The 19,158-nt window shown below is 42.7% G+C and overlaps 1 protein-coding gene and 1 pseudogene across 4 annotated transcripts in view; one reads left to right on the top strand and one right to left on the bottom strand.

Annotated features, from left to right (window-relative positions):
• Nucleotides 1-19,158, top strand: part of TMEM255A (transmembrane protein 255A) — a 52,622-nt gene that overhangs the window by 28,603 nt on the left and 4,861 nt on the right. For all 4 annotated transcript variants that reach the window (XM_008976742.4, XM_003823144.4, XM_034950642.1 and 1 more), the window contains 2 exons: nt 5,611-5,773; nt 14,279-14,422. In XM_008976742.4, the coding sequence (XP_008974990.1) occupies nt 5,611-5,773; nt 14,279-14,422 (307 nt within the window). The remainder of the gene's footprint in view (nt 1-5,610; nt 5,774-14,278; nt 14,423-19,158) is intronic.
• Nucleotides 9,125-12,626, bottom strand: LOC106634324 (prefoldin subunit 4-like; annotated as a pseudogene).

Raw genomic sequence — 19,158 nt, 5'->3', positions numbered from 1 at the left:
AAGGAATTTTATGAGGAGCTGTGCTAAACTATGCACTCCCCAAGGGCAGGGAGCATGACTTAATCTTATCTATACTTCCCTGGCCCCAGCACAGGGCTGGGCATGAGTAAAGAGCTGATGAAAAGGGAGTGATATTTGTTGAAAAGGAACAAAAAGAAGAACTCCCTTTTCACTGGGGAAAATAAAATATTGGACTAGGCAACTGAGAGGGGTCATGGGAACAGTCCTACTAAAGATCTTCAAGCCTAGAAATGTCTTTCACCTACCTAGTGCCTGGAAGCCAGCCCCGGACATCTCTCAAAGCCCTTTCCCAAGTCTGTAGTGCTAAGATTCCAAGGGCAAAGCCACTAGAAAAGGACTTCCTTAGCTTTTCCTGAGGAAACAGTCCCACCAGGCCATAAACCCAGGCTGAGACTGAAGAGGCGAGGGTCCCACAATAGAGGAAAATGTTTTTTCTTGACCTGGGGCTTTTTCCACCCAGAGCCAAAGAGACCTAAACTCAAGGCCTAAATATAGCTAGCAATAAGCATTCTGAGGCTTGGAGACTTTAATTTTGCCAAATGTGTATTTGTTTTCCTCACACGAAGCCTATTTTTAATCAATTGCCAGCTCCTCCAGTCCATTTCCTGGAAAGGAGGCCAAGAAAAAAAAAGTGGGAACAAAAACATCAGGCAGTCATTTGTACAGTGCTACAGAAACAGAGTCTCTACTGTCCCCTCGAACCCACAGGCCTTCTTTGACGTCAGGGGTGTTGAGGTTTTAATACCAAACATAGATTATTCTATTTAGCCTCATGCAGGAAGGTGGCTTTCTCTAGGACACAGCTCCTCAGCAGTTGCCTTTCAGAGTACTTCAGGCTTTCACCTACTCACTCATCTTTGGAAAGGTCAAGTCAATATCACTGGTTTTCAGCCCGTAACCTAAAGGAAATGAAGTGATTTGTGAACAGCATCAGCTGGTAATAAAATGAAAGAAGATAGCCTACTTCCATTCACTCTTTTCTTCGACAAACTTTTCTTGAGCTCCTACAATGTGCTAGGGGCTGTTCTAAAAGAATGGGCATCAATAAGACACAGCTTTGCCCTTAAGGAACTCAATTTGCCAGGGAGATTGAAGGGAAGGGGACTTAAACGTATAGGCAGAATGCATGCAGCAGGAGAGAGACACATAGAGGCTGGCCATTGCCACTGCCTGTCCACCAAGAATTGGTGAGTGCTCCAGGCCCTTATGAAGAGCAGAAGGATGCCCTCTTGCCTTATCTAAGATCTTCTGCTGCCTACTTTGTTAAGTAGGAGACTGAAACACAGAGAACTTATCCGTTTCTCTAGGTCCACCCAGAACGTTGAGAGCAAGGGGGTAAAAGCCCACATTGGGTAATCAATCTCATGATCAATACAGTGATTAGTCTTTGCACTCAGTTACTCATTCACCGAGTATTTATTGACGACCTTTAATGTTTCTACCACTGTGCTAGGCAGTGAGAGAGACACAAAGGAATGTTAAGAGACGACCCTCGCCCTCAAGAGGTTGCGATTTTGACAGAAACATCATGTCGGCCTTGGCCTTGATTGTAACATTAGCACCAGCACAGTATTTAGCACTGATACGCTACCAACACATATTAGATTAAATAAATAACTGAATTATTGATATATACAAAGTGCCAAACTAAGAGGAATAGACTATGGGAGTCCAAGGAAAAAGCTAATGAATGGGTAGTGGCGTCTTTGAAGAAGGCACTATTGAAGCTTTGAGCAGTGAGAGAGATTAGGATAGGCAGAGAACAGAAAGCAATACCTTCAATGCAGGGGGAGAAATCTGAGCAAAGGTTTGGAATTAGTACCCAGCATAGCCAGTGTGGGGCTTCTGTGGACTCCAGCCTGGCTAGAGTGTATACTCCATTTTGAGGCTGGACTTTGGCAGACTGAGGAATTTGAACACTCCCCTGAAGGTACTGGGGAGCCACAGAAGGGTTTTGATTAAGTGAACGACATATTTTTAAAAGTGTTTTAGGAAGAGTAATCAGGCAGCAGTAGGGTCTGGCAGGACAGCCTTACAGTGACGGAGGCATGAGGATGGGAGCAGTGGGAATGCAAAAGGTGCAATTTCAGAGGAAGCTCTGCCCAGAGACTGAACCAAATGGAATCCTGAATCTCAAGCAGAAAAAAACCACATTAATTTACTAAACCCGAACCATATCTAAGAATTAGCTTTCTTTTCCTTCATGGTTCAGTGAAAAAAAAAAAATTAAACGGCTGCTGGAACCACTCAAACTGAAACCAAGTATATATTATCTAAAATTATTGAATATTTTAAAACAAACTACTATCCTATTCCCATATTGCGGTTTGTGCCTACAAAGTCTTAATACTGGCCAGGGACAGTGGCTCACGGCTGTAATCCCAGGACTTTGGGAGCCTGAAATGGGAGGATAGATTGAGCCTAGGAGTTCGAGGCCAGCCTGGGCAACATGTCAAAACCGCATCTCTACAAAATTTAGCTGGGCATGGCGGTGTGAGCCTGCAGTCCCAGTTACTTGGGAGGCTGAGGTTGGAGGATCACTTGAGTCAAGGAGGTTGAGGCTGCAGTGAGCCATGACCATACCACTGCACTCCAGCCTGGGTGACAGAGCAAGACCCCATCAAAAAAAAAAAAAAAAGGAAAGAAAAGAAGGAAGGAAAAAAAAAGAAAAAGAAAAAACCCAACCAACCGAACAAACAAAAAACAAAATAAAGTGTTAATACCTTTAAGAACAGGGTTCAAAGGTTTGAATTGTGTTGCCAGAGGCTGGCTCTTAGAAGGAACAAAATGTAGCTACATATTTTAGTGGAGGCTTTTATTATATGTTGGAGTACTGCTTTCATGCCTGTTGGCATTACATCCCCCGGGCTCAGAGAAGTTAAGTAAATTAAGTAACCTAAGAGTAAGAAAGTAAGTTGCTAGAGTCAGCATCTGGTGACAGAGCATAGATGACAGAGCCAGGATTCGAACACAGTCTGACTTCAGAGTCAGCTATGGCATACTGCCTGCCTATATATACTACTAGTCCACCCTTGGTGTTTTAGGAGGCAGGCAAACATAATTTGGGGGATGTCAGAAGTTGACTCCCAAGCTACAAAGGTGCTCCTGCAGTTCCACACTCACCCATACACACAGGTCTGTCCTTTTCAGAGAATAGTCCTTGTACAGCTGTCCGTTTTTGGGGGCAGTAAATAATCTGTGCATCCTCCCTGCCCTATCCCCAGGGCCTAGTACAATGCCAGCTAATAGGAGACAATGTATGCTTATGCATGGACTCTTGAGATATGCTCCTGAAAATACTGAAATCCAATTCAAACTCTGATTAATTGAAACTCCCTTAAAATTCCACTATGGGCCAAGTGTGGTGGCTCACACCTGGAATCCCAGCACTTTGGGAGGCTGATGTGGGAGTATCACTTGATGCCAGGAGTTCAAGACCAGCCTGGCCAATATAGTAAGACTCTGTCTCTACAAAAAAATATATTTTTAAAAAATTCCACTACGGAAGCTTACTATTAAAAACAGTGGGTCTCAAACATTGATGAGCTTGTTAACACAGATTCTTGACCCCATCACCAGAGATTCTACCAGATTCAGTAGGACTGGGGCTGGGCCTAGGAATCTGCATGTTTAACCATCTCTCTTTCTCAAAGATACATGCACAGATACACGCAGAGACACCCACAGGCACACACAAATAATGCACTGATACAAACAGGCAGGCACACATAGACACAAACACAGATGATTCTGATGCAGTCTGCCCTGTAACCACACTGACTTCACCTCCTTAGAGAAACACTGACTTTAAAGAATCTGAAGATAAATTCATCTGTAAAGTTTAAGTCTTTTCATATGTGAATAGTCCCTCTCTGATTCATTTTGGAGATCAGCCTTTGCTTGTTTTTCTGTTTTCTTTTTTGCATTCTTATAGCAGGGGAGTCACATGTAATAATCATCCTAATGCCAGGGCGTTTCGTTGTGACTTTAAGAACCACAGTGTTTTAGATTCGTGATGAACTCCAGTGGCCAAGTTGTAAACTAGTTTGTGACATCCAGGAGGACAGGAACTTTCATTTAATTAATTCCACAGGTATTTATGTAGCACCAACTGTGTGTCAAGCACAGCAGTGAGCAAAACGAACCAGTTCCTGCCCTCATGGAGCTCACGTTCAAGTCGGGGAGGCAGACAATAACGTAGTAGACACATCAGTAAGATATTTTCATGTGGGAATGAATGCTACAGATAAATTAGAAAAGGGTGATGTATTGCTTAGCTCGGGCTGCCATAACACGATACCATAGACCAGGTGGCTTAAACAATAGAAATGTACTTATTTCTCTCATTTCTGGAGGCTGGAAGTCTAAGATCAGAGTGCCAACATGGTCGAGCTCTGGTGAGGGCTCTCTACCTGGCTTGTGCCACTTCCCCTCTGTGCTCACAGTGACCTTTCCTTTCACATTCAAGTAGGGAGGGAGAGAACGAAAGTCGGGGTCGGGGGTGGGTGGGGGAGGGGCGTGGAGTAGGGAAGTCAGGGGAGAAGGAGGGAAAAAGAGGAGGAGGAGGAGGAGAGCGAGATCTTCCTTTTCTTATAAAGCCACCAATCCTATCCGATTAGGACCCCACCCTTGTGGCCTCATTTAACTTTAATTATCTTCTAAAAGCTCTATCTAAAAATACAGTCACATTGGGGGATAGGGCTTTAACACATGAATTTGGAGGGACAAAATTCATTCCATAGCGGATAATGTGATAGAGAGCGACAGGGCTGGGAAGGGGTGTCTTTGGACAGAGTGGTCAAGAAAGGCCTCCCCACGGAGGCGACTTTCAGGTTTTGTGTAGCAACTCAGCTTTAGTTGTTTACCAGGACATTGGTTTTTATTTGTTTGTTTTTTTGTTTGTTTTGAGAGGGCACACACTGAAGTCTTTGAAGCCTGAATTCAGGTCCCAGTTCTACCACTTATGACTTGGGCAAGTTCTTTAACTTCTCTGTGCTTCACTTTCTTCATCTGTAAAATGGGCATGATGATAGTCCCTATTTGATAGGATACTGTGAGGATTTGCACAGAGGAACTTTCTGCAATGATGGAAATGTTCTGTAACCTGCTCTGTCCAGTATAGTAAACACTAGCCACATGTGACTATTGAGCACTTGAAATGTGGCTGGTGAGACTTACCAACTGAATTTTTCTTTTTACTTAATTTTACTTAATTTAAATTTAAATAGCCACGTGTGGCTAGTAGCTACCACATTAAACAGCACAGATGCAATGAATTCACACATGTAAAATGCTTAGCACTGTGCCTGGTACATAGCAAGTGTCAATAAGTGCTATCTAGGATTAGTGTTAGTGGTGGTTACAAGTATTTTTCTGGCAGGTAGGAGTTTTTTTTCGGGGAGTGGGGATAAACAATCCCACTTTGATTTATTATAGTACATGGCTATGATGTCTCTTACTGTAGCTCCCCACCTGCCCACCTGTCTTTTCACTGAGCTGTATGGTAGCCCAATCCCAGAGTTGGGGAGGGGGCTGGGGAGGACAGCCTGCTCCCTGGGGACTGACTGGAGCATGCTCCTCCCTGTCCAGCCGGGTGGAGATCACTGGTGGGTACTACGAATACATCGATGTCAGCAGTTGCCAAGATATCATCCACCTCTACCACCTGCTCTGGTCTGCCACCATCCTCAACATTGTTGGCCTGTTCCTGGGCATCATCACTGCCGCTGTCCTTGGAGGCTTTAAGGACATGGTAAGGAAAGAAATGACTTTGCATTTCACAGTGTCCCCTGTTGGACATAGGGGGAAGGCTAGGCAGTTGGGGGAAATGCAGACACATATTTTGAAGGGAAGAATCAGAAGCAATTGCTTCAAGGATGTAGCTGCCTTCAAATGTCTCAAGTTGAAGGAGCCAGGTAATGTCATCAGTCTGCAAATATTTCTTGTTATACACAAATTACCTGTGTTCTGGAGGCACCTTCTGGGGGTGGGGGGTGAAAGGAGGAAGGGGTGTTCTCAGTTCCCCCATTCGCACTGGTTATGTAAACATAGTCTTTTATAGCCCCACCCCACACTTTTAGTAAAATTTTTTGGGAATAGTTTTCCCCTAACAAACTTTGGGAGAGATGGAAGGAAAGGTTATTCTAGCTATAGGTAGGATTAATGCTAGTCTTCCCCTCCCCAGGTATTTCATAGTGAAGTTTCTTCAGAAAGAGCATCTGGGCTCTTTTCTGTTTGCATTCGCAGAGCCAGCTCTAGGCTAAGTTGCTTGCCAGGTCTTGCCTTCAACTTGGACCTCAACCCCAGCCTCCCCACTTTCCATTCTTCCCTTCCAAATCTTTTCTATTTTTGTGTGTGTGTCTGCAAAGGCACAGCAGGACTCAGCATTCAGTAGGTACTCCATATAGTAGGCTTCTTTTTTTCCTTTCCTTCTAAGGCATTTCTAAGCATTTATTTGCTTATTTGATAAATCTAGATCTCTAATTATGGAGATAATAGCTTTGAGTTATGGTTATCAACCTGGCTTCATATAAGAATCACCTGCCCAGCATGGTGGCTCATGCTTGTAATCTCAGCCCTTTGGGAGGCCAAGACAGGAGGATTGACTAAGCCCAGGGGTTTGAGACTAGGCTGAGCAACAGCCCCTGTCTCTATTAAGAAAAACAACTTTTTTTAATTAGCTGGGTGTAGTGGCACATACCTGTAGTCCCAGCTACTTGGGAGGCTGAAGTGGGAGGATCACTTGAGCCCAGGAGGTTGAGGTTGCAGTAAGCCATGATTGCACCACTGCACTCCAGCCTGGATGACAGAGTAAGACCCCGTCTCAAAAAAAAAAAAAAAAAAAAAAATGCTTGGGCTCCTTCTCTAAAGATTCTGATTTAATTGGTCTAAACTGAAGCCCAGGCATCAGGTTTTGTTTTTTGGTTTTTTGGTTTTTTTTTTTTAAGCTCCCAGGTAATTCTGATCTGCAGCCATGATTGAATACCACTGCTTTAAATGAACATCCCACATCTGTTTATGGAATTATTTTGTGCCTAAGAGGGACTTTCCTTTGACCCCAGAAATTAGCTCCTAGGCCCTTGGCTGTTTCTGTCAGATTTTGGGGTCCCTGAAGAACAGAACCTGAAAGGCAGTTTGTAATTTGATCCTGGACTGTCAAAAGGATGAATGTTGGAAAGTGAAAGGTGGGGTAGGACAAGGGAAAAGAAAGAAACTCTGTCGTTTTGGATTGCAAGTCTCCAGCAGTACTGGGCTGACTGGAACTATTAAGTGTTCCTGCTAGTGACCCTAAGTCAAGAGAAATCCTTTCCTGCCCATCTGCACTCTCTCTTTCTTCTTTCTCTCCCTCTCTCATCCGCACATTTCTCTTCCCAGCTTCCCTCCCCAGACTCTGGAATGCCCAAGCACTAACAAGTAGGGGAAGCATCAACAAAGGTGGAGCCCCAGGAGGGAAAAGGATTTCCTGTAAATTTGGCCTTGAGGAAGCTTTTAGGTTAGAGAGCTGCAAAAAAAGCTGTTTCTGGGTTGGGGCTTCTTTGGAGAAAAGAATGCCCTTTGTTCTTGGAGAATTTCCCCAGGGGGCAGATGAAAGTACAGGTATTGTGTGGAATCTCAGCAGCTTTGGCTGGAAGAGAAGCTCCCAGGTTTGGCAAGTTGAGGAGATGGGACCTCAGGATGAGTGTTAAGAGTTCTCTAAATTGTCCCTAGAGCTTTCAGGCTTGGATGGCAGAGATACCTTGATGCACAAATGGAGTAGGTGGTAGCTACTTGGTAGGCTCTGTGGGGTGCCTGTAAGGCTTCCCCCTCTCCAATTTTACCCTACTGTGGGCGCTGAAACTGCCACCATGTTTTATTCCTTACTTTAAGATAAGCATTGTCCTTTTTCTCCTTGTCCACTTTCAAGATGCGTGTATTAAACAAAGGAATAGGCTAGTAGGCCACAGAGGTGTTTATACTTTGAGTTACTAGTCTCTCAGTGTGAAGGATTTGATAAGACCCTTTTCCACGGTGATGGAAAGAATTAGATTTTGAAGGCAAAGGGCATCTGAGGAAGACAGGGAGAGTGGCTAGATGGACACTTTCAAGAAATTTCTGGAAGTTGGAAAGAAGGGAGGAATAGGAAGATGATATGCTAAGGAATACAACCCTGCCAAGCTTTTAGCCTTAGCTTTAGTCCCCTGTTTTCCCTCACTGTCCCCCTTTAAAAAAAAATTGAGGTGGAAGTCACAAACATAAAATTGATCACTTCAAAGTGTACAATTCAGTGGCATTTAGTACACTCACAATGTTGTGCAATCATCATTTCTGTCTAGTTCTAGAACTTTTTCATTACCTGAAACCTGTACCCATTAAACAATCACTCCTTGTTGCCCCTTCCCTGAGGCCCCAGCAACCCCTAATCTGCTGTCTGTCCCTATGGATTTACCTATTACAGGTATTTTCTATAAATGGAATCATGCAATATTTGAACTTCTGGGTCTGGCTCCTTTCACTTATCATATTTTTTTTGTTTTTAAAATTCATCTACCTTGTAGCATATATCAGTGCTTCATTTCTTTTTATGGCTGAATAATATTCCATTGTATGGATAGACCACGTTTTGTTTAGTTTTTTATCCATTGATATACATTCGGGTTGTTTTCATGTTTTAGCTACTGAGAATAGTGCTGCCATGAACAATCACTTACAAGTACTTGTTTGATTACCTGCTTCCAATTCTTTTTCCACCTATGGGTGGAATTGCTGGGTCATTTGGTAATTCTATGTTTAACTTTTTGAGGAGCTGCCAAACTGTTTTCCACAGCAGCTGTGTCATTTTACGTTCCTACCTGCAGTGTGTGAGGGTTCCAATTTCTCCACATCCTCACCAACACTTTCTCAAAAAAAATTATAAACATTCTAGTGGGCACAAAGTGGTATCTTGTTGTGGTTTTGATTTGTACTTCCCTGCTGACCAGTGATGTTGGGCATCTTTTTATATGTTTGTGTGCAATTTGTATGTATATCTTCTTTGGAGAAATATCTATCAAGTTTTTGCAGATTTTTTTATTTTCCAAACAATATTCAAGATTGTTAAACAAAATTTTAAAGTATTATAAAATGTTTAATTTTCATTAGCTTTAAGGTTTATGTTACCCCCAAATTTTGTATATAACTGAAGTTTCAAATCTGCTAACACTCACTGAATTGATACCACTCTGGATTCTAAGGCATCAGTTTCTTCTTACCAATTTTTCTTTGCTTCTTCTAACATTTCTTGTGTTTCATCTTGAGAATGGCTAATGAAAACATCACCAATTTGATAAGGTATCATTAAGCAGTCATCATCTGCAAGCATGATATCATTGCAAACAACTTCTAAATTGTGGAGTTGTTTCCTTTTAACTTCTGTTTCTTCCTTCAGCTCTGTGATTCTACTCATATTCCTTGCAAACTTGTTTACCTAATGTTGATCTTCAAAAGTAGCGTTGAAATTTTCTGCAGCCTGTAAACAACAGTACTAGTAGCACCTACCTGTGGACTTGTGAGGGCTGATGTGATAACCCAGGTAAAGTGCATGTATTAGTCCATTCTCACACTGCTATAAAGAACTGCCCGGCCGGGTGCAGTGGCTCACACCTGTAATCCCAGCCCTTTAGGAGGCCGAGGTGGGCAGATCACGAGGTCAGGAGTTTGAAACTAGCCTGGCCAACATGGTGAAACGCTGTCTCTACTAAAAATACAAAAATTAGCCGGGCATGGTGGCGCATGCCTGTAATCCCAGCTACTCGGGAGGCTGAGGCAGGAGAATCTCTTGAACCTAGGAGGTGGAGGTTGCAGTGAGCCGAGATCGTGCCATTGCACTCCAGCCTGGGCAATAGAGTGAGACTGCATCTCAAAAAAAAAAAAAAAAAAAAAAAAAAAAAAAGCCCAAGACTGGGTAATTTATAAAGAAGAGAGGTTTAATTGACTCAGCTCTGCATAACTGAGGAGGCCTCAGGAAACTTACAATCATGGCAGAAGGAGAAGCAGGCACATCTTACATGGCAACAGGTGAGAGTGCATGTGAAGGAAGCAAAGGGGGAAGAGCCCCTTATAAAAGCATCAGATCTTGTGAGAACTCACTCACTATCATCAGAACAGCAGCATGGAGGAACCACCCCCACGATTCAATCACCTCCCACCAGGTCTCTCCCTCAACACCTGGGGATTACAGGGATTACAGTTCAAGAGGAGACTTGGGTGGGGACACAAATCCAAACCGTATCAGTGCATCAAGTGCGTAAAAGCCAACCTCAGTCAATGGGACCTTCAGTTTCCCATACCCTAAGGACAAGGCCTGGGCTGCAGGGTCCTCATGCTCCCCAGAGGCACCCTCAGTACTGAGAGAGGTGCCCAGAGCCCTCCATGGATTCCGGCCTGGGGACCCCCTGCCTCAACAAGCCAGGTGACTAAGCAAATGCTCAGGGCCCTAGGTGCAGACAGGGCTCCCCACGGAGCAGCTGTAAGGGCTGGGGGCCTCAGTCTTGGGCCCCACACTGAGCTTCCGAGCTGGGCACCCCCAGCATCCCACACCCTCCACTCCCCTGCTGTAGCTGAGACCTGGCCACTGACCAAGAATCCTGCCCATTTTTAAATCTGTTTTGTTGTTGTTGAGTTGTAAGAGTTCTTTATAAATAGCGGATACTAGAGCATTATCAAATATGTGATTTGCAAGTACTTCCTCCCATGCTGTGAGTTGTCTTTTCACTTTCTTGATAATGGCCTTTGAAGCACAAAAGTTTTTAATTTTGATGAAGTGTCATTTATCTATCTTTTCTTTTGTTGCTTGTGCTTTTAGTGTTATATCTAAGAATCTATTGCCAAGCTCAAGGTCATGATTTCCACATTTTTGTCTAAGAATTTTATAGTTTTAGCTGTTACATTTAGGGCTTTGAAACATTTTGATTTAATTTTTATATCTAGTATAAGTTAGGGGTTCAGTTTCATTCTTTTTCATGTGGATATCCAGTTTTCCCAGCACATCTGTTGAAGACACTGCTCTTTCCCTACTTTATGATCCTAGCAACCTTGTCAAAAATCAATTAACTGCAGATATATAGATTTGTTTCTGCGTTCTTAATTTCACTGTTATCTTTGATCTCCTGAGGAAAAAATGGGTTTGCTGATGGTCTGTCCTGATAGCGGCAATAATGGCCCCTAACCCTCTGCAAAGTGCTTTTGCACAGTTAATCTTCACTATTACTACCTTGTGAGGTAGGTATTACTGTCTCTGTTTAACAGGTGAGGAAACAGGCCAAGAGGGGTCAAGTGACTTGCCCAGAGCTGAGTAGCAGAACTGGGACTGGAGCCCAGATTTGTCAAATGCCAGAGCCTTTGCTCTTTCTATTCCATCCCAGCTGCCCCTGACTAACATTTGGGTAGCCCTTTCTGGTTCTATGAGTGTTTTAACATATATTACCTCCTTTGTTTAGTTGATTTAATTAAAAAATTAAAAGCAAGTTGTTTCCACCTGTTGGGAGCTTCTTTGACAGTACGGAAGGAGAGCAAGGGAAGTACCGAGCATTATCAAATGTGAATCCCGGGAACTCTATCAAGGACCAGGGCAGAAAAAAAATGAAAGCAAAGATCTGGGGAGAAGATCTTTGATTCATGAGATTAGAGAACACCAGTGGGGGCACAGATAAGGATACCAAGGAGGAATCATTGCCTAGGTCACTCTATTAAAATAAGACCATGGTGTAAAAAGTCCAGGAACATCATTCAGGTGAGCCTAAGTACAATCCTTGGCCTACATCCAAGTGTGGTTGGTGACTTGTGATGTGCCTCTCCCTGAGTAGAGTCCCCGGGGTCTGCAGGGAGGCCCAGGGGTGCTGGCTGATGAAAGCCATTTCCAGAGAGTGAGGACAGGAGCCGAGGGCTGTGAGCTGGCAGTCTTCAATGGAATCAGCTAGGAACCACCATTTCCAAAGTTGTGGGATCCTGAAAGGAACCCTGACAAGAGGTGCTTGGTGAAAAAGATCTTAAAGAAATGTTTGAAGAAGTGCTTGTTGACCAAAGATATGAGGATTTGAGATGAATTTTTAAAAAGTGAATATATCTTTCCATTTTCTCCTAATTGGTATCGCTGGTTTTGAGTAAACTGGAGAGGGAAAAAAAGTAGCATTCTTTCCAAAGTCCACAATCATTGTCTCAGAATAGACTCAGTTTTGTCCAGGCAAGATTGCTTTCACCATTTGCTGTGCTACCTAGTAACCTTTTGTGTTACTGGAGCTCAGAATGCTACTGATCAATAATGGGGGGGCAGGGCGGGCGTCTCACAACGTAAGCCCCAGAATTCTAACAGAAATACACATACACACACACACACAAACACACACTCCTATATGTGCACACAAATAGAAACAGGGCCCAAATTTATTGTAAAATCAGATTTATTGATTTAAAATATAACAAGACCACTATTTTGGCCCATCTCTTTTGCCCCATCCCTGACTAAGTCTTCACTCCATTACCCATTCCCTCTTCTTCCTTCTCTTGCTGGCTTGTCCATTTTCTCTATATCCTCTACCCCTGACTGTCTTCTCTTCAGAGACTTTCCTATACCCATTTAATCTTACTCTCATGTTTCTTCTGTGTTGCCTTCTCTAAATAGTCAACTTCCTTTCAAATATTGTCTAGACCCTTGGCCTTGCTGAACACACAAAAACTTTTATATAGTTTACATTGCATGATTGTTTCTCCACAGTTAGGCTTAATTTATTTAGATAGAAGAGCTGGTTTCATTTTGCAAGAGCTGGAGGGTGTGTTTTTAATTGACAGTATGCCAAGGGAACATGATTTCTGGTACTTCCCCAGAGACAGAATTTCTTTAAAGAATTCTGGTGGAGAGGTAAGGGCATTTCTGAGTAAATGTAAAGCAAGCCAGCCCTTGGAATGGTCAAGATCTCAGCCCTCTTTCACACATTAAAGAGGCTGACAAACATTTATCTGGCTGTCTGTGAGCTGTATTATGACTGAGGTTTGTAGCTCTTCAAACCTCCTAGAGATGTAAACAGTAACCCACTCCAAGGAAGAGAGCAACAGAACTGTGTTGAAACTTGCTGGAAGGGAGTTTCCCCCTGCCAACACCCTAACATGGTTGCCTTTGTGACTGCCAAAGCCTGCCTACACATTTTCATCACTTGAGAGGAAGCTTCTGCTTCTCTGTTAATGTGCTGTAGCTATGTTCCAGAAGGAAGACACATTGATTTTTCAGACAGCTCTCAATTATACACATGAATGGGGGAGGTATCAATGACATAGAAGATGGAAAAATCATTTACCCCACACCTTGATCCATGTGGCACAAAGCACAGTCCTACTTGGGAACTAATGAGTAGTGGTAACTTCCTTTAGCAGTGCTTTGGCTCTGATGAGAGCAGGGCCTCCATTCTGGACAAGGTTAGCTTTAACCCTTGAAGGGCTACACACACCACCATGTTGTGAAAAGGATATAAAATTATGTCTGCATCGTTTTATTTGCAAAAAAAAAAAGGTGGGGGGATCAATATATTTTTCTTGGTCTTTCATGGCTTCTGTGCACTGCTAGGATTTTGCCTCTACTCTACAGGGCTGATGAGAAATCAATACCCTTCATGTCTTCAGGAGACCCCCTTAGCAAGGTTGGGATCTCTAAGAATCCTTACAACTTTTACAAATTCTTTGTGATTGAACACACTCTGTCACAGCAAGAACACTAGCTTGTTCGGCCTTGTCTATTTGATGTTTTGCATTTTGAGTCTTATTTTTTCTTTTTAATTCTTGTTTTTAAAAATCACACAAATGATTTCAACTTTTCTATAGGTTTAAATTTTTCAAGTTAAAAAGTTTGGGGAAAATGACACAATACAAATTAGTTGTAAACATTTTGACATATATAGTAGAAAGTTAAGAATCCCTATATACGTCCTAATTCTACTCTGCTCCCCAGAGATAAACCACAGTTAATAGTTTGCTATGCATCCTTCCAGGTTAATTTCTTTGCATTTACAAACATACATACATGTATAATTTTGGGGGTCTTTTTTTAAAACATAAATTGGGATCATGTTATATTAATGTAACATAATGGCTTTTAAAACATAAAAATATATCCTGGACAACCTTCTCTAAATAGGTCCACATCATTGTTTATCAATAGCTGCATGGTATTCCATAGTATAGATGTACTAAGTTTATTTAACCATTCTCCTAGTGATGACTGTTTATGTTGTTTCTAATTTGTGTTTTTCTACAGAACCCAACTCTCCCAGCACTGAACTGTTCTGTTGAAAATACCCATCCAACAGTTTCTTACTATGCTCATCCCCAAGTGGCATCCTACAATACCTACTACCATAGCCCTCCTCACCTGCCACCATATTCTGCTTATGACTTTCAGGTATGTTTTGGGAGAAAAAAGAACTCTCTATTACCCTTGTTCTCACTCATGCTCTCTTGTTCTCTCCCTAAATTCAATTATGGAACCTTTCCATTGTCTGCATATGTATGAGGTAGCCATGCATCTCCCTAATGGCCAGCAGCCTGTGGTTGCTAGCTTAAGGACTATGTAGGCAGGCAACGATGGCAGAGATGGGCGGGTGAAAGCTGCGCAAGAGAAGAAACAGAGAGATGGAAGAAAAAGGGAGAGAGGGAGGTAGGATCAAGGTATCCCAAATTGCCTTAAACTACACCAAGGAGAAGATAAGCTAGTTGGGAAATGGCAGCTCATTAGTACGCTACCATGGACCCCCGTGCAACAGTGGCTTTTTCCATTCCTCTGATATGGGGAGAGGCCTAATCCTGCTCCTTAACACAAGGGCATTCTGAGCCACACAAGGGTTTGAATCAAACCTGTAATGAGGAAGAAGTCCCATTCTTTTTCTCCAGGCCTCCTAACTAGGACTACACAGAGCAATACACAGAGTATTTTTATAACACCCCTCCCCCTTTTGCCCTGTTATCACGTAAGTCAGAAATAGTGTTAACAAATTTGCACTTTCCCCTTTTCCTTTTGAACTGTGACTACTAGTAGAAAACCAGACCCAAAAAAGGCACTTACTTAAAAGGAATTCATTGCATGCAGAACACTGAACTAGACACTTTGGGCAAAACAAGTGAAATGGTCCTTTAGGTATGTATAACGATTATAAACCCTTGACCATAGAAGAGCAAGGTTACACTAAAATCTAGTTAATTCAAACTTTAGAGACCAAAGGAAATACCTTTTAAGGAAGGGAAACTCATAATAAATTTGCTTCTATTGATCAAGAGACCATGAATGTTCCATGGGGACATAAAAGTACAACTATCTGGGGGTACTTCCAATTAACCAGCCAGTTTGGCAATACAAAGCCCTTGGGCAACCTAATTTCAACTTCAGTTTGGCAAAATAATTGAAACTTAAAAATCTGATTAAGTTGAATAAAGTGTTGTTGTGGTTGGTTTAGATACCGTTCAGAGAGGTCTGTGGCTCCATAATGCAATAATAATACATATAGTGTGCACATGCACTTGTTCACTTTTATAAAATATAGTACTAGTTCAAAAAGGTATCAATTAACCCATTGATGCCAGAGGTTGCAAATTTTTTTGTGAAAAATCAGACCTTGGCGATGACCTTGAGCAGGAGGACATAAATAACTCCCACAAGCTTAGCGTTCCAATAATGGGACACTAGGCATAAATGGGTTAAAGCTTACAAAATATAATGATAAAATTCGTTCTAAAGCCTACTGTGTACACAGGTAGACAACTCAGGTAACTTGTTACCCAAATAGGTGGTATAGACTGGAAAACAAAAATATGTTCAAGAAGGGCATAGATAATTTCAATAGTGACCGAGGCAACAAGGAATTCTTCAAGAGAATGCAGGGATGTTGAAGCTAAAACAAGGAAGGTCATCATTCTCTTGGGGTCCCTATAATAAAAAGTCATCCTTAAATAGAGGAGCCACACATGGGTCTAGCCCAAGAGGCCTCCTCTACTTTTATATCAAAGTAAATTACATTGATTTCAGGAATTTGCACTTTATAATGAACCCTTTAAGTAGGGACAATAATACATCTGGTGATGGTTACCACAAATTATAAGATAGGAAACCTCTCTTTTGGGTATGGAGCCATCATTCCTCATTCAAATCCTACCCCAGAAATGAAAGCAAGATTGAGAATGCCAACGGTGACTTGGATTGTTGGTTTCAGTTCAATCAATGTTTACTCTGTGTTCCATGTGCCACGCATTGAGCCAGGAGCTGTGGAAATAGAAATTAAATGAGACAGTCCCTGCGTTAGTCTAGGGACTTGGGGGTGGGGGGTCAGGGGACAGTAGTGGGGACAAAAAGTAAAGAAAACATTACCCAGAATGCTATGGAAACAGCATACCTAACCCAGAAAAGGGATCCAGATTTAGCTACCTAGTCCAAACCTATACTATGGGCTTGTAGCAGAGACTTTGGGGATTGTTAGAAGCCTCTCTTTTTTTTCTTTGAGACAGAGTCTTGCCCTGTCGCTCAGGCTGGAGTGCAATGGCACAATCTTGGCTCACTGCAACCTCCACCTCCTGGGGTCAAGCGATTCTCCTGCCTCAGCCTCCCGAGTAGCTGGGATTACAGGTGCGTGCCACCATGCCCGGCTATTTTTTTTTTATTTGTATCTTTTGTAGAGACAGGGTTTCACCATGTTGGCCAGGCTGGTCTCGAACTCCTGACCTCGTGATTCACCCGCCTCGGCCTCCCAAAGTGCTGGGATTACAGGCATGAGCCACCGTGCCTGGCCCACCCTTACTTTTTAATAACAGCTACTATTCACTGAGTACTTACTATGTACTAAGCATTGTGCTAAGTGCTTTACATATATCATCATTCAGTCATTTACCTCTTTAAGAGAAGTACTCTTGCAATTGCCATTTTTAAGATAAGATGACTGAATCATGGAGAGATTAAGTGACTTCACCAAAGTCACAGAGGTGGTAAGTGAAAGAGTAAGGATTTATATCTAGGGCTGACTGATTCCAGAGATTGGGTTGGGGGATTTTTGAAGTTGTGAATCTAGGCGGAGCACAGCTCTTTCCCCAGTTAATTTTGGGATATTTATACTTTCTACTGGATATTTATACTTTCTACTGGACTCATGGTCCTCAGAAAGGGTCTCTTTACTCTTGATCCCCACTGAAAAAGGATTCCCTTCCTTCATGCATTCCTCAGAGGGGAATTCAGGGGCTGCTTGGACACTTTTTATATGTCTCCCACTTCTTTCCCTAGGCTCAAGATGTCTTTAGTATTTCCTGTTTGAAGACTTTATAATTGTATAGCCTAAGTCTTGAGGGGGTAAGATTTTAAGTGATTTCTCTCTAGAACTTAAATTTTCATTTTAGTATTTTAGTTTAGCTTTCTTTTGCTCACCAAGTTTCATTCCCTTATAGTTTCATAGGCGAAAATACCATTCTTTACACAAGAAAGTCAGCCAGGCGCGGTGGCTCATGCCTGTAATCCCAGCATTTTGGGAGGCCAAGGCGGGCGATCACCTGAGGTCGGGAGTTCGAGACCAGCCTGACCAACACGGAGAAACCCCATCTCTACTAAAAATACAAAATTAGCTAGGCATGGTGGTGCATGCCTGTAATCACAGCTACTCAGGAGGCTGAGGCAGGAGAATCACTTGAACCCAGGAGGTGGAGGTTGTGGTGAGCCGAGATCACGCCATTGCACTCCAGCCTGGGCAACAAGAGAGAAACTCTGTATAAAAAAAAAAAAAAAAAAAAAAAAAAAAAAGGAAAGTCAAGAGGGCAAGAAACGTCTGCTTATATTCCCAGATAAATAAAAAGCAGTCAGCAAATGCACTCCAGATCTGACAATAAAACCACCTGAAGCACAGACCCACCCCCAAAAGGCCAGAGCTCCCTCATGCTCTTCTGATTGTAAAATGACCTAAGTTACAGCCAGAAAATGGACCTTTCTAGACTTTCTGAATGACTTCCCATTTTGGTTATTTCCAAGTAGGACTATTTCTGTGACTTTGGGTTTGGTGATTTCAACTTCCTTTTGACCCTGAGGCTAATAGGAGGATGAGGAAAAAAGACTTATAATGTTTTGTTTTAACCCCTCAAAGTCATACCCTTATTGGGTAGCTGTCCAGTGAGGAAGCTTGGGAAACACTTCTTGTGGTCAGACATGAGCAAGGATTTGGGTCTGATCAGCTGGCCCTGAGGAAGTTTTGAGTGCTGAGCTTAGAGAAACTGGATTCTTTCAAACACTGGGCTCCAGGGTGTCCTTGCTTCTCAGGAACTCCCCATACTCCAAAGCAGGAAGGATATAAGCTGAGACTACCTTTGCCTCCTTGCTCATCTATCCAACACTCATTTCTCTTGTCCTTTGCACTATTTCCCCACCACCCCTTCAGCTTTAGCCAAGTAGTCCAAAATCTGTAGGGTACAAAGCATCAGTTTTTACTTCTGCTGGGAAATTAAACCCAGCTATTTATAAACCCCTCAAGGTTCCCAGCAATATTTCCCAGTCTGGGCCAGTACCCCTACTTTACTCTAACCATGGAATGGTCCCTTTCCTATCCATTTGGTGACCAGCCAAGTTTAAGCTTAAAACGAAAGTCTCAACCTATGCAATTCAAAAGTGCCTCTATTTTTCCTCTTTATTAAATCACGAGGGTACACTAGGTTTCACCCTAGCCACTAAAAGTTACTCATTATAAATTGGGCCCATTTATTAAAAGGATTGCTTTGATCCTAGGAGGGTACAGTTTATGGCACAGGTTGCTGAGAGCCTTAGAAGGCTGTTGTTGCTATCACTCAACTTTTTCTTCCCCCCGCCACCCGCCCGCCACCCCGCTGTCAAGTCTTTCCTTTCTTCCCCTCCTTTCCCTTGTTCCCGACTCATCCTTTTTTTTTCCTCTTTCTTTTACCCACTCTTCTCTCCATCTCCCTAGCCTTTGCTTCCAGGGGCAGAACAGAGAGGGAATGCACAATACCGACAGATGCTGGATTTTACCCTTGGGACACAGTGTCTTTAACTAGTAATTATCACCAGCCAGTTCCTGGGCTCTTTGTGAAGTCACTGTCCCACAAGGCTCCTGGAGAGAAGCATGCCCTGACGGAAATGCGCATTGATCTTGAAGGGTGTGGGTC

Source organism: Pan paniscus, chromosome X (assembly GCF_029289425.2).
Source record: "Pan paniscus chromosome X, NHGRI_mPanPan1-v2.0_pri, whole genome shotgun sequence".
NCBI classification, from domain to species: Eukaryota; Metazoa; Chordata; class Mammalia; order Primates; family Hominidae; genus Pan; species Pan paniscus.
The sequence above is the reverse complement of the archived record's forward strand: the minus strand, read 5'-3'. Positions and strand labels throughout refer to the sequence as shown.